We start from the raw sequence: 14,216 nt of genomic DNA, 5'->3' as shown, positions 1-14,216 counted from the left end.
GTTTCTCTTTGATCCCATAAAATGAGTTTCTCCTTTCTCCCATTACCCGGGAAACAACGTCAGGTTTACTACTTGAAAGCCGTGCGTGCTCTTTGATGGGGATTTGCCATCACCTTGATGTTCTTCTTGAGGAGATATTACCATGGTTCCTCCGGTTAGAGGTCAGTGCCAGAAAGATCAAAGCTGTGCGCCTGATCCCCGGAAGGGCTGGTTGGCTGTGTAGCTCTCCTGGGGCCTGCGTGCATCCAAAATTCAGCAAACACGAGCTGTCGGGCATCAGGAGTTCCCACCGTAACTTACAATAGTCCTCACTGCTTGTGAAACTTTGCGGAGTACATTCCTTGATAGTAGGGCCTCTCTCTGTATTGTCTTCATTTTTATTATTAATAAGAATAATTGTTGAAGCCTAGCACTTTGCACTTTTATTTTTGACAGTGTTTGAATATGATACGGTTTATAGCCCAAAGGGCTAATGATTATCTCCCCCCCCCATTTCTATTTTCACTTCTCTGTTGATAGTGAGAAAATGTCCAGATTGCTTATCTTGGCATATAGTGTCCCTTAGATGCAACGTCTCTGTTTGGTTTCATTTCTTTACACCCCAGTTATACTCCAATGACACTGGCCATTCGTAGAAACCAACCTCATGCATTTTCGTGGCTTCCTGGCACACGAGTGTTCTCTTCCTGAAAATCCCTCCCCCCGACGTCTAGAGTGCACAGTCTGTTTAGAGTCCCCTGCCCCCTCCAGCAGCCCCCAGTGTCCAGTGTTCATATTCCCCATGGACTTGTTCTTGGCTTTGTATTCTACTCTGAAAAGGTCTCCCCTTGGGTGTCTTTCTGCTTTCTTAAGTTTTCAGGGACGTTTATGCACTGTCTGATCAATTCCAAGTTGACATCCCTGAGGCAGGTCTCTGAAGTCACAGACAGGCATTCTGTGCCCAGGTCTATCTTCATTTCTTTCTTGATTGTTATTCCTCTTTGGGGCATCTTCAGTTGCTTCTTTTCGGCCATCTACTTCGACTCCCCGTGTTCAAGGTCAGTGTCTTCTCAAGTCTACCCTTGAGCTGGCTCCATTCCCATCATGGTTTATTGGTGTGTTTATTGGTGAATAAGAGAAGGAAGAAAGAAGGAGGGGAGGACAGAAGGAAAGCAAAGACAAAGGAAGGAGTGTGTGAGTCCTTGGGAATGCGGAATATGTAGGCACAGAATGGCGAACAACGTGGTAATCCACCAGTCGTCCGTGTGGCCCTCCAGTCCTGTGTCAGATCAGGCATTGAAAATAAAATGGGTTCGGGGCACCTGGGTGGCTCAGTCGGTTAAGCGCCTGACTTGGGCTTGGGTCCTGATCTCACGGTTCATGAGTTCGAGCCCCGCATCGGGCTCTGCGCTGACAGAGTGGAGCCTGCTTGGGATTCTCTCTCTCTGCCCCTCCCCTGCTCGCACACTTGCCCCCTCTCTCTCTCTGTCTCTCAAAATAAATAAATAAACATTAAAAAATGTTTTAAAAAAAGGCAAATAAAATGGGTTAGCAGGGAAGAGAATAAGGGAATAAAACAGGTAATTGACTCTTTGAAAATATTGTGTTTATTTAAAAAGTATATTGACGGGGCGCCTAGGTGGCTCAGTCAGTTAAGCATCTGACTTCGGCTCAGGTCAGGATCTCGTGGTTCGTGGGTTCGAGCCCCGCGTCGGGCCCTGTGCTGACGGCTCAGAGCCTGGAGCCTGCTTCGGATTCTGTCTCCCTCTCTCTCTGCCCCACCCCGACTTTCACTCTGTCTTGCTCGCTCTCAAGAGTAAAAATAATAAAAAATTTAAAAAAATAAAAATAGAAAAACAGACCGATGATTGCATCAAAAATGGTTTTATTTAACAACCTCAACATGTGTCACTATTTATAATCCTTCAGTTACCATTCTATTTTATATACAACATATAGTTAATATTTTCTATCTGATGAGATACACGTATGGATATACGTGTATACATACACATTTATATTCATCGACCCATGTAAACTCTGGTGTTCTCTGTTCCTTTGTATTGATCCACATTTCCACATATCATTTTCCTGCCACCTTAAAGGCCCCATTTAGCATTTTTTGCCGTGTGGGTCTGCTGGTGAGGACTTCTCTCGCATTTTGGATGTCTGGAGAAAGCTGGTATTTCGCCTTCATTTTTGAAAGTTATCTGAGCTCAGTATGGAATTCCAGGATAATGTTTTTTCATTCATTACTTTCAAGACATTGCTCTTAAGTTTCCTCACTTGTATCCTGTCCCCAGAGAAACCCACTGCTATCTGTATCTATGTGTCTTTCGAATGTGACATGCCTTTTTTTCCCCCTCTAACTGCTTTTAAGATTTTGAGCAATTTGTTTCTGATGTAGTTTGCTTTTGTTTTATTCGGTTTCTTGTGTTTGGAGCTGACTGGGTTATTTTGATTTGTGGGTTTATAGTTTTTATCAGATTTGGAAAGTTTCAGCCATTGTTTCTTCAAATATTTTTTTTCTACATTTTCCCCTCACATTTTTCCTTAAGGGACCCAATTGTCATTAGATAAAACACATATTAGGCTGTTTGATTTTGTTGTGTCACACAGCTTCACTGATGTCCTGTTTATTTTCTCAAGTAATTTGTTTTATGCCTTGTTTCATTTTAAAATATTTCTATTGCTGTGTCTTCGAGTTCACTAGTCTATTTTTCTGCATTGTTTAACCTGCCAGTCGTCCCAGTCAGTGTGTTTTTCAACTCAGACATTGTAATTTTCACTTTTTTAGAAGTATTTCTTGTGTAGCTACCTGACTTCTTGAACATATGCATGACAGTTGTAACAACTGCCTTAATGCCTTTCTTTGCTAATTACAATATCTGGGTCAGTTCTATTTTGATTGCTTTTTTTTTCCCCTCACTGCGGGCCGTACTTCCCAGCTTCCTAGTATGCCTGGAGATTTTTGAGTAGATGCCAGACATTTTGATTTTTACCTTGGGTGCTGGATATTCTTGCTTTCTTATATGCTTGAGCTTTCTTCAAGGACACATTGAATTGAAGGGATTTGATTCTTCTAGGTGTTGCTTTTAAAGTGTGTTGGGGCGTCCGACTTTAGCTCAGGTCACGATCTCGTGGTCCGTGAGTTCGAGCCCCACGTCGGGCTCTGGGCTGACGGCTCGGAGCCTGGAGCCTGCTTCCGATTCTGCGTCTCCCTCTCTCTCTGCCCCTCCCCCGTTCATGCTCTGTCTCTCTCTGTCTCAAAAATAAATAAACGTTAAAAAAAATTAAAAAAAAGTGTGTTAGCCCAACCAAAGCAGTGTTTTAGTCTAGGGTAATTATTCCCACCACTGAGGTAAGAGCCTTCTGAGTACTCCACCCACTGGCAGATGTTGGTGAGGTTTCCGGTCTGGATGATAACAGTGGGCACTGTTCCCAAGCCATTCGTCCTCTTAGGTGGTTCATTTCCCGGTCTTAATGGGCTCCGTCCCTCGCACACACTGATCGGCATTTGCCGAACACTCGAGAGGGGCGTGTTGCTGGTCGCCCATGTTCTCACCCTTCATCCTTCTCCTCTTCGTACTCTGCCTGTGGATTCCAGGTGCTCTGTGCCCCCCCAGACTTCTGACTCTGTCTCCTCTTCCCAGGACGTCAGCTGGGCTTTGCCTCAGTTCCTCCTTTCTGCCCTATGACCTGGACACTCTCCCCAGGCAGTGCCCAATTGGTGTTCCAGGGCTCATCTTGTGTCTCCCATCCCTCGGGCATGAAAACCATTGTTTAATGTCCTCCTCAGCACCCCCCCTTTTTTCTACCTTCAAGTGAGAGAGTAAATCTGGTCACTCCATCTTGGTCAGGAGCAGAAGTCGTAAATGCGGTTTTAGCTCTTGCTGTATTTTTCTTTGCCCGGTGCTCAAACGTAATAAGGCAGTCAACATCCGTATTTTGGTCACTGCTGCACACACCGTCAAGATGTTAAGTTGTTTAAAACTCATTTCAGTTGCTGTGTGGGAAAGCCCTCTTCATCCTTCTCCGGATAGAAAACAGACCTGGACAGGTGAAGGTCTTCCACAGTGGAATCAGAATTTGGACCCTCACGGGACAATGCTGGTCCTTTCTCTGAGCTGCTGCTGCTCTGTGTTGTCCTGAACGACTGTTTGTGGGACCAGATCCAGGGGCTATGAGTCGATTAGCACAAATTTGGTCTCACTACTAGTAACCTGGATGTCTCTAATTGGCTGGTGTGGGGGCCCTTTTTCATAATACCGTTGGTGATTCAGTCATCAAAGCATAATCTCAGTTAATAAAACTAATGATGAGGGGCGTCTGGGTGGCTCAGTCAGTTAAGCATCCAACTTTGGCTCACGCCATGATCTCACGGTTCATGGGTTCGAGCCCCGCGTCGGGCTCTGCGCGGACAGTGCGGACCCTGCTTGGGATTCTCTCTCTCCCTCTCTCTCTCTGCCCCATCCCTAACTCATGCTTTCTGTCCCTCAAAATAAATAAAATAATAAATAAATAAAACTCATAATGATAAAATCACGTAAAATTGGAAAAACGCTGTTATTTTCAATTAAGTATCACATTTTCTGTTTTGGAATGTGGGTTCTATACTCTTCCAATAGAGGAAAGTACCGCTTCCTATTCTAATGCGTAACAAGTGACCTCTATTTCAAGTACCCCAATTATTTAGTTAGTTGAATGACATACAAAGACATTGTTCATGAAGCCTTCTTGTGGAAGTTCAGTGTGATGCTAAGCGGTAATTTACTACATCATTTGGGTGTTTTTATTCAAATAAATATTGTAGTCGATTATTTGTATGAATTATGGGCATCATAAGTTGTATTTGCTCTTACAATAGTCCAGTATCAAACACTTTACCTTCATGAGCTGATAAAAGGTCACCTGAGCGTCACCAGTGAGCTCTAAGACTGGAAAGGTGGTTTCTCTAGTCAGCCTGTAATCAGTGGTATAGAGATCAGGGGAACCTCTGTTTAATGGAGATTACTGTCAAGGTGGAGCTTGAGGCTTGAGGACCGCGGGGCTGTCCCCCATCCATACTCAGAGAGCTCACTCCTACTGACTCACTGAGCTAAGCCTTCTGTCTCCCACAATATGATGTTTTGGTTTAATTTTGAAAACTCTATGGCCTTTAAAAATCGTGTTTGAGGGATACGTGTTTAAAAAAGTCATTCTGGATTTGCCGACCTGTCAATTTGTTTTCAGATAGTCGGATTGGTTTTTGAGTATCTGTAAGTAAAGGGCATTTTGCAGAATTGATTCTCTTTGATGAGGCCTGTCACTGAGTTTCCAGTCTAAATGCTCCTGTTGTAAAGCATCTTTGTGATAATGTATATGCTGGGCTTCACAGAGGGGCTTCTTGATTAACAGTACAGCCCACTGTTGGGACCATGTTGGCTTCTTTCTGGTGCCTGTCTATAAATTGCATGTGACAGGCACCATGTGATTAGTAGGATGTTTACATTCTTTCTCGCCAAATGCTTCCCCGGAGAAAAGCCCTCTCGCCCCTGCTTCCCTCATCTTGACTGTGAGTTGCTTCCCCGTCACCAAATTTCTTAGCCCCACGGTAAGACTAGATGATTCCTGCAGAAATGCGTTCTTTCACGAGAGCCGAAGTGGGGACACGAGGGAAGCACTGTCCGCTCTGGGAGGGTCCGGCCACATCTGTCTGCTTCTGTTTTACCCCGACATCGATACAGTGTGGCGCCTCGTGGCCTATGTCAATATGAAATGAAAATGGGGCTGCATTTGGGGAATGGATGAAAATGAAGTCAAGGCAGGGGCGGGGCGGGGGGAGGGGGAGGAAAATGGGGAAAAATGGTCTTTTACTAACAAAACTGTATTTGCCAAAGCAGAATCCCTGCTGAAGCCGAATTTGAAGTTATGGAGGCTTGTCAATATAAAACCAATCTTTTATAATACGACACAGGAGCCAAAATACTTTCTCATACTTTATAAATAAATATACATTCAAGAATAGTCTCAAGTGGGGGCACCTGGGTGGCTCAGTCAGTTAAGCATCCGACTCTTGATTTCGGCTCAGGTCACGGTCTCACATTTATGAGATCGAGCCCTGCATCGGGCTTTGCACTAACAGCCAGGAGCCTGCTGGGGATTCTCTCTCTCCCTCTCTCTGTCTCTCTGCCCTTCCCCTTTTCGTGCATGCACAATCTCTCTCTCTCTCTCTCTCTCTCTCTCTCCCTCTCACAATAAATAAACATTAAAAAAAGAATAGCCACCGATGAAGTGTATCGAATTATGCAGTAGGCAGATCAAAAAAATAATTAAGTTGGTGATTTCCCATCTAAAATAGGGTTTTTAATGTTGAAATCAAAGAAAGACCACAAAATGTCCGGCCCTGAACTGGTTCTCGTCACGGCCACCTCTGAACAATCAGGAATCGAGCCCGGTGACCGTCACCGGTCGATTCCACGGAGTGGAAGATGTACGCATGTCTGTAAAGGGCCAGACAGCACACATTTTAGGCTCGGTGGGCACCCTCTGCCACTGTTCTTTGTTCTTTTAACAAACCTTTACAGAAAGTAGCTCACCGGGGCTATACAGGCTGCAGACTGATGTGGATAGTTTCCGATGAAGAGGAGGAGCAGCCTGACCTTCCAGACTTCTAAAAGCAATTCCTGAATTTTATCCGTGTCATTCTCACCCCCTTAGTCTGTTACCATTTAAGTAACAGACTTAATGGAGCTTAAGTCTGTTACCGTTTAAGACTTTAGTGAAACTAACCAGGACTGTTACAAGATGCATTTCTGAAGTGGTTTTGTTTGACTCGGTTGATGACGTAGCTGGATGATATAATTCCGCCACTTTACAGGCCTAGAAAACCTGTCAAAAGACATGTGAAGTCTGCCTCATAAGATCTCATGTGATGATTAACATGTGGTTGATTGTGCGACGTCCAAGTGTCCGTGATCTCGTTGGACAGAGAGCTGAAAACATTCAAGGGTTGTAAGGCCACTCTTTTGCGTTTCTATAAATCCAGTAGATTTTTCACTGCTCCATTTTACCTGAGGGGAAGGTTCCAGGAAACAGAATTTAGCTGCTGGAGAGCAGTGGTTCTCAAATGTAGTCATCAAGCCAGCAGCGGCATTGCTGGGGGTTCGTGTTAGAAATGCAGATTCTCTGTTCCCACCCCAGGCCAGCAGAGTCAGAACTCTGGGGATGGGGCCCAGCAGTTGGCGCTTACCCCACACTCCAGCATGTTCTCATCCCTGGAAGGTCAATATTACACTTACAAAGCAACAGTGGCCCCAGGGAAGCTGAGGGCCAAAGCTATCGGATCAGAATAATCCTGACAAAATCATTCACGGAACAAACAGCTCTCATTTGCTCACTTCAGAAAGAAGCCTTAGGGGTGCCTGGGTGGCTGCGTCGGTTAAGTGTCCGACTTCGGCTCAGGTCACGATCTCGCAGTCCGTGAGTTCGAGCCCCACGTCGGGCTCTATGCTGACAGTCAGAGCCTGGAGCCTGTTTCAGATTCTGTGCCTCCCTCTCTCTCTGGCCCTCCCCCGTTCATGCTCTGTCTCTGTCTCAAAAATAAATAAACGTTAAAAAAAAAAAAAAGAAAGAAGCCTTAATTATTATCATTGCCTTTCGGTGATGTGCCCGCAGAAAAACTAGACTAGTAAAATGTGAAAGTATTTAAATCCTTCATTATCAAATTCTCATTACTGTCATCTAACACGCTAAAGGACATTGTTTGAATTTGACAAAGGGTTATGTTTTTATCAGGCACATTCATTTAATTATGCAACAGAGAATAACTGCTTGTTTACATGATTTTTAGACAGACGGCAGTGTTTATATATTTTCCACTGTGTGTGTGAATCAAAATCAAGCTTCTGAATTTTCCCATTTTATTGGCTTTCTCTTGCACCTTTATTTGTTATACATATGTGTTCTTAAAATTTTTCTTTTGAGGGGCCCCCGGGTGGCTCAGTCAGTTAAGCACTGGACTCTTGACTTTGGTTCAGGTCATGATCTCAGAGTTTCCGGGATAGAGCCCCACGTCAGGCTCTGTGCTGATAGTGCAGAGCTTGCTTGAGATTCTCTCTCTCCCTCTCTCTCTGCCCCTCCCTCCCTCCCTCTCTTCTCTCTCTCCTTCAGGAAATAAACATTTAAAAATAAATAAACAGGGGCAACCTGAGTGGCTCAGTCGGTTGAGCCTCCGACTTCGGCTCAGGTCACGATCTCACGGTCCATGAGTACGAGCCCCGCGTCGGGCTCTGTGCTGCCGGCTCGGAGCCTGGAGCCTGCTTCGGATTCTGTGTCTCCCTTTCTTTCTGCCCCTCCCCTCCCCTGTCCGTGCTCTGTCTCTCTTCTTGTTTGTCTGTCTTCTTGTTTGTTTATTGATTTGTCTTGTTTTTGGATTCCACGCACGAGTAAAATCACACGGTGTTTGTCTTTCTAAGGCACAGTCACGTCTTGTCTTGTTTACTTGTGAGATACGAAAAACACAGGAGATTTTTCCGGGTAATACGAATCCCTCTGTGTCTCTCTTGTTCTGTCTTCAAGTGGTTCGGCCAGTGTTCTTTCCACGTTAATGATAAAATACAACTTTTTCAGATGCAAGGGACCTTGATGGTTGGAAAGATGAAACTGTCAGAAAGTTGAGAGAAAACGGCAGCGTCGTAGCCATGGTGTGACGGGGGGGTGGTGCAGCGGGGGGGTGACTTCAACTTCTTTACTGATCTTCATTTTTCACAGGATGAGAAGTGGCCATTAGAAAGGCAGGAGCAACCGGGACTTGGCCAACGCATGTACGTCTAGATGATACATTTTGGGGAAAACGTCAGGAAAGGCCAAGAGTGGAGTTTAGGGGTATCGGCTACTGGTAGGAAGGGAAAATTAGCCACATGGATTTCCCCCTTGCGTATGTGTGCGTGGACTTACACGTCTCAACGCACTAATAAAGACATGTTGTACTTAGGTTACTTTTTAACGTCTCCCCCTGTAGGATCTGAGGTGGTTAATTTTGATGGAAACAGCTCCTTGATATACACATTGAACCAGAAGTCCGTGAGTCCAACAAAAGATGTCATTTCTTTGAAATTTAAGACCAGGCAGACCGATGGGATTCTACTCCACCGAGAAGGACAAAATGGCAAACACGTCACCCTGGAGTTAGTTAAAGGAAGACTCATCTTATCCCTTAATTCAGGTAAAAACCTACCAGGTGGTGTTTTTGAAAATGAGCTTGTTGAGATGAAAGTATCTTTTTGTGCTAAATTTTTCACAGCTACGTAGTTAATTCATCCTGAAGCCAGAACGCTTTAAAAAAAATTTTTTTTTTAGCATTTTTAAATTTATTTTGGAGAGAGAGGGAGACAGAGCCCGAGCCGGGGAGGGGCGGAAAGAGAGGGAGACCCAGAATCCGAGGCAGGCTCCGGGCTCCCAGCCGTCAGCACGGAGCCCGACTCTAGGCTCGAACTCATGAACTGTGAGATCGTGACCTGAGCCGAAGTTGGACGCTCAACCGACTGAGGCCCCCAGGCACCCCAACCAGAACACTTTGGAGAAAGAAGGGAGACCCTGTACGTCATTACTCTGGAGCAACAGCTGTAAACCAGAACGTCCGAGGCAAACTGTCCTCTGGTCGAGGTGTGCTCTGGGCAACATGTATTTATCTTGAACATACTTTACTGTGAAAAGTTTTAATGCTTGATAACTGTATAAGACCGTTTGTACTTAGTAACCTGATAACATTGTAGCGGCAAGGGTGGAGCATTGAATTTTTAAGGCAGTATTAGAAATGAGGTCCCCGGAAGAAGATATTTTCAAGAAAAATGAAAATGCAATAATTGATAATAAGAAGAACAAAGGGGTACGTGGGTGGCTCAGTCGGTGAAGCGTCCGACTTCGGCTCAGGTCGTGATCTCGCGGTCCGTGGGTTCGAGCCCCGCATCGGGCTCCGTGCTGACACCTCAGAGCCTGGCGCCTGCTTCGGATTCTGGGTCTCTCTCTCTGTCTCTCTCTCTGTCTCTCTCTCTGTCTCTCTGTCTCTCTCTCTCTGCCCCTCCCGTTTGTGCTCTGTCTCTCAAAAATAAAACATTTAAATAATAATAATAATAATAATATAAACAAGAAACGCGGAAGAATTTATTCACAAATGAGAGAAGGTTGTGTGTGAGACTAATGTCAGAGCAGCCGACCAGTGCTTGGGAGAGAAGGAGGGAAGGAAAGTGTAGTTGTGAGAAACGCTGCCCTCCACGTGGCCGTCATAGTGTTGAATTGGAGTGGTGCATTACTTCCCCTGTCCTTCTAGGCCATGCTAACCTGCCGTCCCCTGACGCCCGTGTGACCCTCACCCTGGGCAGCCTGCTGGACGACCAGCACTGGCATTCTGTCCTCTTGGAGCTCCTGAACGCACACGTCAACTTCACCGTGGACAGGCACACGCAGCATTTCCAGGCAAAGGGCGGGTCCCGCTATTTGGATCTTGATGATGAGGTGTGAAAATTACTTTTTAAGTATTAACGGATTTAAATGCAACCTGACCTTCTAGGAAAATGGCACGACACAGAGAAATCCCCTTGGCTAGCAATTGAGAATTCCGGTGAAGCGTTTCCCACGGCTGACGTCAGCGCGTGACGTGCCCGTGTGCCGTCGAGACGTTTCATCACTCGTCGATGTTAGTTTTCACACGAGAGGCAGTGGGCGTTAAAGCTGGGAAGTGTGTGCGTGAAGAGCTACCAGGACAGCAGGCCGCGCTTAAAAATGATTTGTTCAGACAGTTCTTTGGTGTTACATCTGGTGTCGGATGTCAACACTTACCTTGGAGATCTCTCTGTGTTTTAGGGCAATCCTACACGGAATTAGCGATCTAGGGGACCTCGGAGAAGTGATCCCTGTATATTCCAACATGCTTTTTTGAGGAGCAGGAGAGCCAGAAGTGCAGGATTCCAGATACCATTTCTTGGGATATTTAAAGGTTTAACGTATTCGCAGCGTGTTGCCTACGCGGGTTGACCCTACGCTGAAATGCCCCTTTTGTTCCGCCGGTTCTGCTCAGCACATCTGTCCGAGCAAATGGGAGGATTTCAACATTCATTTAGGATAAGTGGCCTCAGCAGAGGAGGCCAGCTGGAGAGCCTGGCCTTGAATGAGATTATCAATGGCTTTATTATTCTAACCTATCAGCAGAGCCACCGCAAGGACCAGGACCCTAAAGCCTGGGTTCCAGAAAGGTTTATAAAGTAGAATGTCATCACGGGCAGCGGTATGGTCGCATAGATCAAGAGTGACCGTGGAAATCGATGTGCGATATTCCCCATCGGCTAAAGTGACAGAGTCGGTTTGAGCAGCACCTTGCAAGATGGGTATTTAACCTATTTATCTAGATATAATGAAACATTGCTAATCTACATCGAAAACTTCATTTGAAATTAACACGATAATGCAAAATAATGCTGGATAGATTTGCGACAGTTATTGTACGCCTGCTCGTCATAAATGTTTTAGGCAGATAATCAGAAAATCATTAAACAATATTATTTATGTCATTTTTTTCTTTCTAAGATCAGCTTCGGAGGGATTCCCGGACACAGAAAATCAGTGGTGTTCCCACATAAAAACTTTCACGGCTGCTTCGAAAACCTCTATTATAATGGAGTGGATATCATTGATTTGTCCAAGAAACGCAAACCGCAGACCCTCGTCGTGGTAAGAAAGTCTATTTGCGAGGTCAAGAGAAACTTGCCGCTTGCCTGATTGGTTCGGTTTTAGAATACAGCTCTCCTGAAGGCAGGGAAAGTACCAGTCGTATATACTTGTCAGTTCATATTTCGTCCATGTTAATTAATCGATTAGATTTTCAAATGCAGCTTACAGGCGAAAATTTTAATTCCGGTTGGTTCACGAGCGGTGTAATATCACCTTCAGGTGTGCCATGTCGTGATTCAGCATTTCCCCCCAACACCCGCTGCTCATTCCAAGGGTACGCCTTAACCCCCATCGCGTTCTGTCCTAATTTGTACGTACGGATGGAAGCCGACGCAAAATTTCTCAAATATTTCTCCGACACTTCTTTTTTAAATTTTTTTTTTCAATGTTTATTTATTTTTGGGACAGAGAGAGACAGAGCATGAACGGGGGAGGGGCAGAGAGAGAGGGAGACACAGAATCGGAAACAGGCTCCAGGCTCCGAGCCATCAGCCCAGAGCCCGGCGCGGGGCTCGAACTCCCGGACCGCGAGATCGTGACCTGGCTGAAGTCGGACGCTTAACTGACTGCGCCACCCAGGCGCCCCTATTTCTCCGACACTTCTTGATCACGCCGGCCTCGAACCTTATCTCCGTGCTCGGGGGCTGTGCGTGGGGATCTGGTTCCGTCTTGCGATGTGCGAGAGCGCTCCGTTGTTTCTGCGAAGGGGGGGCAGGGTCTGCGGATACGCAAGGGGGAGGTTAGCAAAAGCATTTGTGTGACTCCCAAAGGAAAAACATCGTGCTAAAAAAGGTTAGGTCTAGGCTGTTGAGAAAGTGGACGTGGCTTTGAACCGACTGGCTGGGAGAGTTTGGGTCCCTCCGTCTTCAAGGCCAGTGGTCTGCCTGCTGTGGATGCAGGGACTTAGGTCAGCAACGTAAGGAGCTTGTTATCTGGAAGCAGGTTAACCCCTAAGATGGATGGGAGAGTTGTGACAGGTCCGTCTCTCCATATGGCTGCCAGCCCTCGCCCAGCCTGGCATGTTACTAAGCCAGCACCCGTCCTTCCACGTTTGGGCCCTTATAACCAAATCCTGTACAGATCAGCGGGTTCAGGTTCACCCACGTATGTGTGAACGTGGATGCCTCCGTGTCCGGCGCCATTTACAGAAAGGGGATCGTTTTAGAGAAGCCTTTCTCAGTCTCGGTTTTCCGACTCCGCTAAACCTTGTGGAAATTCGTTTCCGTCAGCAGGTGTAGGTCTATGTTGTCACGGCTGCACAGTTTGCCATTAGGAAAGTCATTTTCTAATCAAGACGTTTGCTTTATTTCTACTTCTGTTTTACCACCAACGGGCAGTCGCACCGTTGTTTTCAGATACGGGGTCTTTTATTTGGGTGGGAAAAGTTTCAGGAGTAGGATTTCTTGCCTGGAAGTTTTAAGCAGCTTGACATTTTAATTCATGTTGCTGTTTGCCGCCCCCCCCCCCCAAACTGTAACACGACATTTGCCATCAGCAGTGTGTGACACGGTCCTTCCATCCAATGTCAGGCAGCCACACGCGTCAAACAGCTCTCAGACTGTTGCCAGCTCAACGGACATGAACTAATAGGGGATGGTTATGTCGTGTTTATCTGACTACCGATGAATGAAATAATCTTTTGTCCATTTGGATTTGCTTTTCCGATCACTGTTGATTCTTATTCTTTTGCCCATTTTCAATTTTATTAAACGATTTTTTTCCTTGTCAATTTATAAGAGAGTTTTACGTTTGGCAGATTATTACCCTTTGTCATTCAGGGTCCAGATAGATTTTTCAGACTAATCAATTTTATATTAAATGTGAAGTCATGTTCTAATATAATTATGTATTGTATATCGTATCTTTTATATTAAATGTTATATGCTGCGTTGAGTATATAAATGTTTTTATTTGTATGTGGTCAATGTGTCTATGTATTTTTTTACAGCTTTGTAGTATTTGGAATGTTTCTAAAACCCGAGATGCTAGATATAGTCTCATGGATTTTCCGGGAAAAAGTTTTAAGCTGGTTTTATGTGTTTTAAAATTGAAAAAAATATCTTTAAGCCTTTGATAGTCTAGGATTTATTCCTTCTGTGGATCAGTTGTCATTTTAGGCCTTAGGGATACCCATTTATTCTTATGCTATGTAGTAATTAAGCCCAGCCTTTTGTGTCTAAGTTGAATCGTACCTTTTTTACACACTGACTGTACGTATGTTCTCAGATCTTTCTGTGGGTTATTTATTGGGCTCTGCTGTTACATTTATTCCTATAGCAATACAATAATGACTTAACTACGGTGCCTTTATGGCGTGGATGCTTTGGCGTCTGCTGAATTAAGTCCCATCTCACTGTATTTCTTTGCATAATATATTTTGGAGAGGAATGGCAATGTTTAGGTACATATTCCTCTGGAATTTATGAAAATGTATCCAATCCCAGGCAAAAATTCGATCTTAATTCGAGTTATGTTAAGAACTTAAGTTCCTTCTTTTCCCAATGCTGCGATTAAAAATAAGTTTGCTCCTG

At 45.0% G+C, this 14,216-nt stretch overlaps 1 protein-coding gene across 1 annotated transcript in view; it reads left to right on the top strand.

Annotated features, from left to right (window-relative positions):
• The window catches only part of LOC125150393 (contactin-associated protein-like 3), a 192,833-nt gene that overhangs the window by 90,580 nt on the left and 88,037 nt on the right, over positions 1-14,216 (top strand). The window contains exons 5-7 of the mRNA XM_047830275.1: positions 8,981-9,184; positions 10,289-10,473; positions 11,542-11,685. Coding sequence (XP_047686231.1) covers positions 8,981-9,184; positions 10,289-10,473; positions 11,542-11,685 — 533 coding nt within the window. The remainder of the gene's footprint in view (positions 1-8,980; positions 9,185-10,288; positions 10,474-11,541; positions 11,686-14,216) is intronic.

The sequence above is a fragment of the Prionailurus viverrinus genome, chromosome D4 (genome assembly GCF_022837055.1).
Source record: "Prionailurus viverrinus isolate Anna chromosome D4, UM_Priviv_1.0, whole genome shotgun sequence".
In the NCBI taxonomy this organism is placed as follows: Eukaryota; Metazoa; Chordata; class Mammalia; order Carnivora; family Felidae; genus Prionailurus; species Prionailurus viverrinus.
This window is presented reverse-complemented; position numbering and strand designations above follow the sequence as displayed.